Source organism: Sorghum bicolor, chromosome 10 (genome assembly GCF_000003195.3).
Source record: "Sorghum bicolor cultivar BTx623 chromosome 10, Sorghum_bicolor_NCBIv3, whole genome shotgun sequence".
NCBI lineage: Eukaryota > Viridiplantae > Streptophyta > Magnoliopsida > Poales > Poaceae > Sorghum > Sorghum bicolor.
The window spans coordinates 43,349,907-43,362,230 of NC_012879.2; the positions used below are offsets into that span (position 1 = coordinate 43,349,907).

Consider the following 12,324-nt stretch of genomic DNA (forward strand, 5'->3'; position numbering starts at 1 on the left):
TTGATAGTTTCTCTGGGTTTTATCACATCGGCATAAGGAAGTGCGATTGGCAACTGGCCGAAAGCTAACTGGCGAGCTAATGTCGATGGATTGTAAAATTCATAAGTCTAGGGAGAAGTTTTTGTGCTACCGAAGAAATTCACTGGAATGGCTCTGGGAGTCACAATTGCCATCATCGCCTCATTATCCCTGTCGAGAGCTTCATCAAATGGATTGAAGGTCAGAGGGAGCATGCTATCTGGGTCATCATAAGCCAACCATGGTCGTTCATCTCTGGCCAAACCCTCATACAGAGTCTCGAAGAATCGGCCGATCTGATCCGGATTACTCCCTGAACCAGGTAGGACTATGACGGCTTCGCCAAAGTTCAAGGGGGCACGCGTTGCCGATTCCTCTTCACCCAACACATGATTTTCGGCTATATCTCTTGGGAAGTGCTGTGAGAACAAGTTGAAATCAAGGCGCTTATGCAGGTGCAGATTGAGCCACATATTGATAAACCACCAAGGGCCTCCCAAGTTGCCGATGGATTGGCCAAGCAGGAGTTTCTGGGCTACCTGATGGAGAAGGTGGTAAACAGCGCCAAGCAAGTATCGGCCAAGAGGAAATTGGCCACCGTTAGCCAGTCTCTCTGCTGCCGATAGATAGACGGAAGTCGGTCCTGCCGATCGACCACAGAATACAAACTTGTCCAGCCACATGTTCAGAAAGGTGGTTTGCTCCTTTATGGTGACAGGCCCTCTCCCGCGGTACTTCTGAATGTACCCTGACCAACCGCCGATAGCGCGAGTCTCCACTTTGGCACTGGGGGCAGTATCAAAAAAGTGGGTGCTATCGGCAGAAGATATATCTAGACCAATGAGCATGGCTACATCGGCAAGGGTAGGAGAAGCAGGGCCGTGGCCAAAAACAAAAGCATTGAGGGTGTCTGACCAAAAGTAGGACGCAGCTATCAGCAGTGACTCATTCCTGTGCATATCGGCAATGGATAGCCTAATGCATTGGGCTAGCTTCCTTTCGCCCCACTGGACTTCATAAGAATTGCTGACCCTCAAGAACCAGTCTTTCCACCCTACGGTAGGGCTGGGCCAAGAGCGAAAAGAGTCTTTCCACACATCTAAAGAAAAGTTTTCAGCTCTGAAGGGGATCCTATTGGTTTCTGCGTTGATAAGGTTGGTTGGATCTGAATCCCCTAGAGGGCCGAGACATTGAAGGTGTGGTTGATCGGTGGGGATGACAATTTTATTGGACAACTCCTAGTGATTTTGGGGGAATAAAAATACAAAGAAAAAGGAAAAGGAGAATATTCAGTAAGATGAATCGCGGATGAATAGGAATAAAAAATACAGAAGATGAGATGGAGATCTGACCTCAGGGACGACGAAGCCAATGGCCATCTTGTCGTGAAGAGGACGTTGGAGGGCACCGGAGTTGATGAAGAGGAGTGCTTGTCGGAGGTCTTGAAGGTTGTAAATGGCGCCGCCGCTGGAAAAGTAAAGTTGGGTAATAGAATGGTGTGATGAGGAAGGAGTACCCAAGAAGGAACTATTTATAGGACAAGATGGGCAAGGGCAAATCCGACTTATCTCTTTGCCGCATCCGAGAAACCCGAGGGTACTCAGGTGGATATGGTAACTGTTCGCACGGTAATCCAGGGATTGTGCAGGTGATTTGACGGGAAGCGGTCATTATCTGAAGATATTTTACTGTGCGAGATCTCCTGGTCGGTCCATCGGCGATATTCTATAACGGTCATCTTGCCGATGGGCGGATAGAGGGGAGGTAACCGTTTTTGCGAATATCCTGGTCAGAGCATCGGCAGATCTTTGTAACGGTATTGTTGCCGATGTACGACCAAGAAAAATGCCCGTTTAGGAAGTTGGGGATTTCGAGGAATCTGCGGAGGATTAGGATCAGAGTTGTCTAGATTGAGGTTGTCGGTTACCAGATTAGGAGCATTAATTGCGGGAGAAGACATCATTACTGCAGAGAATTTCGGAGCATTAATAGTTTTATACTCTGAAACTGGGGGGCATGTGTTGACACCGTTTTTGGACACGTGTCTAGGATGGCAGGATAAGGTGGCAGTACGATGCGGGTTGCCGATGAGGGAGAAGTTGAATGTGACAGGCAGTAATATGGTGCCGATGGCTAGATAAGAAAGTCTGCCGATGACTATGGCAAAGGATCTGCCGATGATGCAAAGGAGGAGTCTGGAAGCTGCCGGTCGTTATGTGGAGGAGTTTTGGTTTGTCACGAGGGATAGTTTTGTTATTTCCTTAATTATTTGCATCGTTTTGTATACGGATTCCGTATAATTTGGAATTCGAATTCTAATCGTGTCTGGTTGTAGCTCTTTGAGCAGGGTATAAATATAGACCCTAGGGCCTTGTAATCGAATGAAGAAATCAATCAATCAAACACACGTTTTTACTCATATTCCAGCATTTACTTTTCGACGACTTCGTCATACTTTTTCCTTTTGTTACGAGTTCTTAGGAATTCGTCGACTTAAGCTCGACGTGTTCTCAAGTTCCGCGTGAGTACCTCTTAGCCGTGACATCCGGGCGCATCGCTGTTGTCAGGACTAAAGTATTCGAGTTATCACCTTTGCCGATAGCAAGGTCAAATCGGCTGGCACGCCTTAACGTTTGAATCGGGTATTAGCCCTTTGTGTTTGCAGATCAGTTTTTGCATCAACACCTTGTTTCCATTATGTACTCATATTGGGTAAGGAACTGCAACACTGAGTCCTGTGGGTGCATCATTGTCTTGAATAATGCATTCATACTCTCAGATCTTCCTGTTGTGCTTGTGAAGGGAAAGAAGCATTTCTTGAAATATGCAGGTGCCCACAAAGACTTGGTTGAAGACATGTTCTGAAAGTGATCATTGCTATGCATATCATACTTCACCCCTATGTTATGCCACAACGTCTCGAACTCCTTTGGAGACTCGGTGAAGTTGATGCAATAGTCAAACTCCTCTGCAAATTCTGGGTTGTTTCTAATTAACCAACCAAACTTCTCACAAGCTTTGCTGACCACATGAAACTTGCAGCACCTGTGTGTTGTAGAAAGGAATACCTGTGCTATTGCAGCTTTCATGGCCCTATCCTGGTCAGTCATGATGTTGGTTGGTGCTATTTCACCCATTGCATCCTTGAGCGTTTGAAGCACCCACAGAAATGTTTTAGTAGTCTCATCCGGAAGCAGAGCACAACCTAGTAGGATGCTTTGGGCATGATTGTTGATCCCATCAATTGGTGCAAAGGGCATGTTGTACCGGTTAGTGTAGAACGTCGTGTCAAGGAATATGCAATCCCTGAAGCACTTGTACAACTCCCCTGATCTGCCATCAACCCAAAACAACCCTCTCACAGCATTCTCAGCATCTAGCTTGACAGCATAGAAGAAGTTGGGGCTCTCAGCTTGCAATTTCTGGAAGTACTCGAGGACAACATCCATGTCTCTATACCGTACACCCACCCTCAAGTGTGTCCTCAAGTTGGAGATGTCCTTACTGTTGAACGTGAGGTTTCCCATGCCTCCATGGAAGTCTCCTAGTACTGACATGATGTGGATATGTTTCGATGGTGTAGTGTCTTCAACAACTCATAATCAGCCCATGATATCCGTCTGTGAGACCGCAGCTGCCTTACCCTGCCCTTTATCTTCACCATAGGGTGTGTGTGTTCTTCTCGAAACACCACGACCCTCCACCTCCCTCACACAGACCCACTGCCATGTGTGCTTTGCAATCGGCCTTCATCAACGTACTCCACTTCCTTGTTGCAGTAGTCATCACAGCACCAACTCTTTTCTTCTTGGATCCTTCCATTGCTGCTGATGATGCATTACTTGATGTGTTGTCTTCATTTTCAGTGGGTGTAATTCTTGCATGCGAACATTCGTACTCCTTCCGTATCAACTCCTTAGTCACAAGACTTTTTCTCGATGATCCTACTCTGACAGTGAATCCCATCTTGAATGCATAGTTATTTTACACCCTGAAGGCTTCATCTATTGTATCAAATTCCATTCCAACAAATGGAGCAACTGGCTGGGAGCTTACAACGTCCTCTTATTCTTCATACACCACCTCATTTTGAACACTTATTTCCACCTCAACATCCTCAAATGGCTCAACTTTTGCCCCATGAGAAAGATTCTGATCAAGATTAGGGCCTATGGAACCCTGCATTGCAAATGTGTTGTCAGACTATGCATTCAGTCAACACCAACTAATTATTAAGAAGGAAACATCCAAATTTAAAGTGTGCCTAGAAACACACTTCTGAAACAACATCAGCCATGTTAGCGCTTGAATTTGTAACAATCTGATGATGTCCACTTGAAGTTGCAGCAATCTGATGATATCCACTTGAAGTGGGATCAATCTGATGGTTTACATTGATGTTTCTTTTCCCATGTATCATGTTGTCCTGCATATTTTCAAGGCATTGGAAATTTGGTTTAGTTCCAATTCTTTTATAGATGTGATTTACATTATCGATTATCAAAACAAAAAAAAGTACAGAACAGGGTATCATAGAACAGGCAAGCACCCAAAATTCTTGTTGTAGATCAAAGTGGTTTAGTGTTTCAGGAGTATAGTAACACAAGTTTCAGAATCTAGCCATGCTATGTACATAGGGACCCAAAACAGAGCATCTAGTCAGTATAAGTATAATTGCAACACAAGATTTGCAACACAACGTAAATGTTGTCTTGAAGAAGAAGGGTTCGTCTCCACCACCTCATTGCCACTGGAAATCACAACACGAGACTCTAATGCGCCATAGACGAAGCTTGAGCCCACTTTGCGCCCCTCTAACCATAGATCTGCCTCGCTGCCCTCAACAATCGGTGGGCGACGATGCCCCGTGTTGGTGCAAAAGTAGATCTGCAAACACAAAGGGCTAATACCCGATTCAACGTTAAGGCGTGCCAGCCGATTTGACCTTACAATCGACAAAGGTGATAACTCAAACACTTTGGTGCCGACAACAACGATGCGCCCAATGCCATGGCCAAGAGGTGTTCATACGGAACTCGAGAACTCGTCGAGTATGACTCGAAGAATTCTTAAGAACTCGTAAGTAAAAGAAAATATGCGAGCTGACGAAGTCGTCGAAAGTTGATGCGAAAATAGATGTAAGAACTTTGTGTATGATTGATTGGATTGTCCTCTTACATCGCTACTAGGCCTATATTTATACTCTGTCTCAAAGATTTACAACCAGATACGACTAGGATTCTAATTCCAAATCAAATAGAACTCGTATATAAAATAAACTCTAACAATTATAGAAAACAATAATTTATCTATCTTGGACGATCGGCACACCACCATTATTCCTGCTGATGACTCCCACGTCTCCTTGCACCGTCATCGGCATCTTCATCCTCCATCGGCAATTGTCAACATCGACTATCGGTACCGATCAACCACTGTTCCCAGACTTAATCATACCTCCCTCCCTAGGCCATATCATCGATATCATAGGCCATCGACAACTTTTCTATTAGCCAGCCATTACTTCTCCATCTACCGATCCAAGCTTCATTAACCTTCCTAACTCGTGTCAAAACACGATGTCAACACATGCCCCCCAATTTTGGAGTATAAAATCATTTAATGCTCCGAAATTCTCTCCTGATAATGATGCTTTTTTACAATTATTCCCTTTCTGATAGCAATTAATTACCAAATCCAAACAACCTTAATTCGGGTTTCCAGCATGCTCCTCGAATTTCTCAACCACCCAAACCAAATCTCCTAAACACTCGCTCATCGACAACCGTTCTGTTAGAGTTGACTGCCGATGAGCCGACCAAGAGATCTCGTACAGTGAAATATCTCTTAAAATCATGATTACTTGCTGTTAAATCACCTGCACAATCCCTTGATTACCATGCGAACAATTACCATATCCACCTGAACACTCTCGATTTCCATGGATACGGCAAAGAGATAAGTCAAAAATACCCCTGCTCACTTTATCCTATAAATACCTCTTTCCTCAGCCCTCCTCCATCTTTCCATCCTTCATCCCCCCAAACTCATCTCTCTGGCGGCGGTACTGACGAAAAGCTCAAGAACACCAGCAAAATCTCCTCCAACGATCTTTCAAGTCTTCAATCTTCTCTTCCTCAGGAAGAAATGGTCGTCTACTTCGTCATCCCCGAGGTTAATCTATTCCCATCCTTTTCTTTCTTTACTGCAACCCTTTACTTTTCGCAAATCTACTTACTTAACATTTTTCTCCTTCCTTCTTTCTCTCTGTTCTTTCAATCTTTGAATTTTAGGAACTGAGTGAGTTAATTGTTATTCCTACCGAACAACCCCACCTTCAATGCCTCGGTCCACTAGGTGACCTAGATCCTACCGATTCGATCAATGCGGAAACCAATAGGATACCTTTTAGGGCCGAAAATTTTTCTTTAGATCTATGGAACGATACCTTCCGATCCTGGCCAAACCCCACCAAAGGATGGAAGGATTGGTTTTTGAGGGTTAGCAACACAAATGAAGTATATTGGGGTGAATGCAAAATAGACCAGTGCATCAGGCTGTCCATTGCCGATATGGAAAGAAATGAATCAATGCTGATAGCTGCTTCATATTTCTGGTCAGACACGTTCAACGCCTTTATTTTTGGTCATGGCTCAGCTTCTCCCACGCTTGCCGATGTATTCATGCTCACTGGCTTGGATATCGCAACCGCCGCTGACGGCCAGCTATTCAGCCGCAGAGCCAAACGCAAAGTAGAGACCCGCAACATTGGTGGTTGGCCAGGATACATTCAGAAGTATCAGAAAACGGGACCGGTTGGTCAGCGGGAACACGCCACTTTCCTGAATATGTGGCTAGATAAATTCATCTTCTGCGGCCGATCGGTAGGACCAACCTCTGTCTACTTATCGGCAGCAGAAAGATTAGCCGATGGTGGCCGATTCCCTCTGGGTCGATACTTGCTAGGCTCCGTCTATCATCTCCTCCATCAAGTAACTGAGAAACTCCTGCTAGGTGAACCTATCGGCAATCTAGGAGGCCCTTGGTGGTTCATCAACATGTGGCTCAATGTTCACATGCACAAACGCTTACGGTTTGATTTCTTTGCACAGCAATTTCCCAGAGGTATCCCCGAAGATTATGAACTGGCAGATGATGAATCGGCAACTTGCTCACCCCTCAATTATGGTGAAGCTTTTATAGTTCTCCCTGGCACCGCCTCCAATGAAAACTAGATCGGCCGATTCTTCCAAACCTTGTATGATGGCCTCTCCAAAGATCAGCGGGCATGGATGCCTTATGAAGACCCAGAAACCAGGTTTCCGCTCACTTTCCACCCTTTTGACAACGCTCTCAACAAAGATAATGATTTGATTATGGCAATCATCACTCCGAGAGCAATTCCAGTGAATAGCTTTGGCAGCAGGAAAAACATTAATACCACATATGAGTTTTACAACCCATCGGCACTAGCTCGCCAACTGGCGTTTGGTCAACTGCCGATCAGACTTTGTTATGCCGATGTGGTAAAACCAAGAGAGACAATAACTAGGGGGACTTGAGTGGATTAGGATTGCTCAACTCTAGCCAGACACCGATACGATAGACATCGATCTATCGGCCTGGGTTTCGGCTCTCTTCATTACTCAGTTGTATAAACACTGGTGGGAAGAATGGAAGGAGCATCTGTTCAGTGTATCGGCTCATACATACCATGACATGATTGACTCTGACTACAAAGTTCCCGATAACATTGTAAGTCCTTTACCGAAACCTCAGTTCCTTCGTTATCTTTAACCTTATTGGCAACTTATTTATTTTCATTTCAACAGGTCGATGACCCAGTGCCGACAATTAGCAGAAGTGGGAGGCCGATCGAACTTCTTCAATCAGACCCAATTTCTCTGATCGGACGCAATGCGCCAAGTCTAGCGGCTCTGATGCATCGCAACGTGTGCTTCAAAAAGACGACCACCAAATGGTCGAAAACATCTCCATCGGTCGTTGCTGCCACTCTGGCATAGGCTTTTAAGGTACTCTTAATTTTCTTTGTTTATACCGATTCCATCCCATACTCACATTATCTTTTCAGGGTACGTCGGTTGCGATGGGAACTTCATCGGTAACGTTTATTCTTTAGCAAAACTTTATCAGTACCCTTTTGTATTTTAACTCATGAAATTTTAGTTGTTGTAACAGCAAACTGGCAAACCAGCAAAGACCAAGAGCGCCCAAACATCAGGTGCCGATGCCCCCAGCCCAGTCAAGCCCCAGCCAAGAGAAAGGGTCCGAAAAGCACCAAGACCCAGCCAAAGCGTCAGAAGACAACGCCATCCTCTCCACCTCGTCCAGTATGCCCGATCCAAATAGCATCCTCTCCTTCTCAATCGGAGCCATAGACGCAAGAAGTACCTTCTCCCCCTCGATCAGTACCCCAGCCGCAAGAAGCTCCAGCTGATGTATCTGAACGGATTGCCGATCCGTTGATCTGGGCACATCATCGGTCGTCCCTCTAGAGCAGACAATTACCATACCTCCTCAAGGTAAAGTACTGATCACAGAATTATTACTGATGAATTTATTTATAAGCTATAATCATCCTTGTAACTTTTCAGCTGAAGTCATTCCATCGACAACTCCAGCCGATCAAACTATAGTACCAGCTGCATCTCCACGTCAGAGATAGGAAATCGCCCTGAAGCAAGTAAGTTATCCAATTTTCCAGACTATCAACACTTAATCTTGAGTAACTTATCTTCTTCCTTTTCTAGGAGCAAGACTCCCCAGATAGCCTATTCTCCTTTGCTATCGACATCTCTGATGATGAAGGCGAAGAAGCAAGCTCCTCTCAGGCAGTTGGAATCACATCGGCAGAGATTAAGGCCAAGTTGGAAGACTTATTAGCTCTGTTGCACCAAGACACGGCCCAACTAGTGGACGATTCCGATCTGGCCAAAGTCATAATCAAGACCCTCCGTGGCCAAATTCCAGCCGATGCAGAAGAAATCCTCTTCCAAGCTGCCCACCTAGAGAGTCACCAACTCCAGTATCAGAAGGCTACCCAGCGCCTTGCCGATAGTGCTGCTCATGCCCGGCTCAAAGAGGAGATGTTGCAAGTAAAGCATGTTGCCGACGAGAAACACAAGAGCATCGGTGTTTTGCAGTCCTCAGGGGATGAGCTGAAACAAAAGATCTCCAATCTATCGGCAAAAAGAGAAGCTCTGCTAGCTGAACTTAAGCAAGTGGAAGAGGCCCTGACTCAAGCTCAACAGGAAGAAAGCCAGCTGCCCGATGCACTCAAGACTCTTCAGCAAGAAAGAGATGTCCAAGCCCGCAAAGCGTTGTATATGAAGAAGAAGTTGAAGCCAGTGGAGGGCTCTACCGACGAAGACACTCGAGAAATAGAAGAGGCCAATCAGATTCGTCTGTGCGCAATATCGTCCATCCAGGCTTTGCTGAATCTGTGAACTTTTCATCGGCAACTTATTTAGTTTTGTCTTCAAACTTCAATCATTTTGGTCCAGCCGATAGGGTTGTTATCGGCACTAAAACTCCATAGATGGCTCCAGATACACTTAACAGTTTGTCCAGCCGATAGGACTGTTATCGGCATTTAAACTTTCATGCATCAATCCAGATACTCGCTTAGTATTTCTTCAAATATTTTCCATTTAAAGCTCTAGGGAATTCAACTCCTTCAAGAGTTTCTAAAATATAAGCATTGCCAGGAGCAGATCGATTTATCCGATAAGGACCCTCCCAATTAGGAGACCACTTTCCAAACTTTGAGCTTTTAGTCTCAATCGGTAGGATCAGCTTCCATACCAAATCTCCATCGGCAAACTCCTTGGCCTTTACTTTCTTATCATACCATTTAGCAACTCTCTTTTTATTCTCCTCTATGCTAATTAGAGCTCTCAACCGATGCCCTGCTAAATCATCCAGCTCATCTTTCATCAAAGTAGCATAGTCATCAGTAGTTAGTTGATCCTGAGAAAAGACGCGCCTCGAACCAGTTTTATTTTCCCATGGCAATACCGCGTCATGTCCATACACCAATTGATAGGGTGATACTTTGATTAAACCATGACACGCCATCCGATACAACCATAAGGCTTCATTTAACAATGTATGCCATCTCCTATGATTTTCTTCAATTTTCCGCTTAATGAGCTTAATAATCCCTTTGTTAGAAGCCTCGGCCTGCCCATTAGCTTGAGCATAGTAAGGAGAAGAATTCAACACCTTAATCCCCATACCAATTGCAAACTCATCAAACTCCCCTGATGTAAACATAGTGCCCTGATCGGTAGTAATTGTTTGGGGAATACCAAATCGGTAAACAATATGCTCATTTACAAAATCAATCATATTAGCCGATGTTACTTTCTTCAAGGGAATAGCCTCAACCCACTTGGTGAAATAATCGGTGGCAACCAGGATAAACTTATGCCCCTTGCTTGATGGTGGATAAATTTGACCGATGAGATCAATATCCCAACCCCTAAACGGTCAAGGTTTAATAATAGGATTCATAGCCGATGCGGGCGCCCTTTGAATGTTGCGAAACTTCTCACATCCTTGGCATCCTCTGAAATACTTAAATCAATCCTCAAGTATTGTCGGCCAATAATACCCATTCCTCTGAATCATCCATTTCATCTTAAAAGCCGATTGATGTGCTCCAAACACTCCCTCATGAACTTCACCCATCAAGCTTTTGGACTCATCACCACTTAAACATTTAAGCAAAACCTCATCTATCGTATGATAATACAATTCTTCCTTGAGGAGTACATACTTTGTAGCTTGAAACCTAACACGCCTCTCAACTTTCTTGGATGGATCTTTAAATAATCAATAATTTCTTTTCTCTAATCATCGGCACTATCTGCCGATAAGATTTCCAAGATAGGTTGATATCCCGAGGCATGTTGAGCCAATCGGTTAGCTTCTTCGTTATGCAACCGAGGGATGTGTTCTAACCAAAAATCTCTGAATTCCTTCAACAATTGTACACATCTTTCGTAATATGCTATCAAAACTTCACTTCGGCATTCATAACTCCCAGCCAATTGATTTATAACGAGCATAGAATCGCCGAAAATCTCAACAGCCTCAGCATGAACTTCTTTTAATAATTCTAATCCTTTGATTAAGGCTTGGTACTCAGCTTGATTATTTGTCAACGTGGCAACAATCAGCAAAGAAAATTCATATTTCTTCCCCCGAGGAGAAATTAACACTATGCCGATACCTGCCCCCCTATCACATGTAGATCCAGCAAAGAAGAGCGTCCAAGGAACAATTTCCAAAGCATCCACCATAGCATAATGCTGAGTTACAAAATCGGCCATAATCTGCCCTTTAATCGCTCTAGCCGATTCATAGCGCAGATCAAATTCCGACAATGCTAATATCCACTTGCCGATTCTACCACTCATAATCGACATTGATAACATGTACCGGACTACATCATCTTTGCATACAACGGTGCACTCAGCCGATAGCAAGTAATGTCTCAATTTGACACAAGAAAAGTATAAACATAAGCATAATTTTTCAATTGCCGAATACATTGTCTCAGCATCCACCAATCTTCTACTTAGATAATAAATTACACGCTCTTTTCCCTCAAATTCTTGAATGAGAGCTGAACCGATGACCATATCATCGATAGACAAATATAATCTGAAGGCCTTTCCTTGTTGAGGTGGAACCAAAACTGGAGGATTTGCCAAATAATTCTTGATTTCATCCAAGGTTAATTGTTGCTCCTTTCCTCATACAAACTCTTGATCAGCTTTTAACTTAAGCAAAGGGCTGAAAGCACGAATCTTACCTGACAAATTAGATATAAATCGTCTGATAAAATTAATCTTGCCGATCAATAATTGAAGTTCAGTTTTATTGCTGGGAGCAACTATTTTGTTAATGGCATCAATAGATCTTCTATTAGTTTCAATTCCTCTTTGATGCACCATAAAACCAAGAAACTGCCCTGCCGATACACCGAATGCACATTTATTAAGGTTCATCTTTAAACCATGCTTCCTTGTGCATTCCAGCACTTTTCGCAGATCGGCTAGATGCTTTACGAAATCCTCAGACTTAACCACCACATCATCAATATAGATTTCCACCAATTTGCCGATGAACTCGTGAAAAATAAAATACATGGCCCTCTGATAAGTAGCACCAGTATTTTTCAAACCAAAAGTCATGACTATCCATTCGAACAATCCAACATGACCAGGGCATCTAAATGCAGTACTGGAAATATCCTCTTCAGCCATGAATATTTGA

General features: G+C 43.9%; 1 protein-coding gene across 1 annotated transcript; it reads right to left on the minus strand.

Annotated features, from left to right (window-relative positions):
* Positions 2,697–3,545, minus strand: LOC8058837 (protein FAR1-RELATED SEQUENCE 5). Its single transcript, XM_002438427.2, has one exon. The coding sequence runs from the start codon at positions 3,543–3,545 to the stop codon at positions 2,697–2,699; it is 849 nt and encodes a 282-aa protein (XP_002438472.2).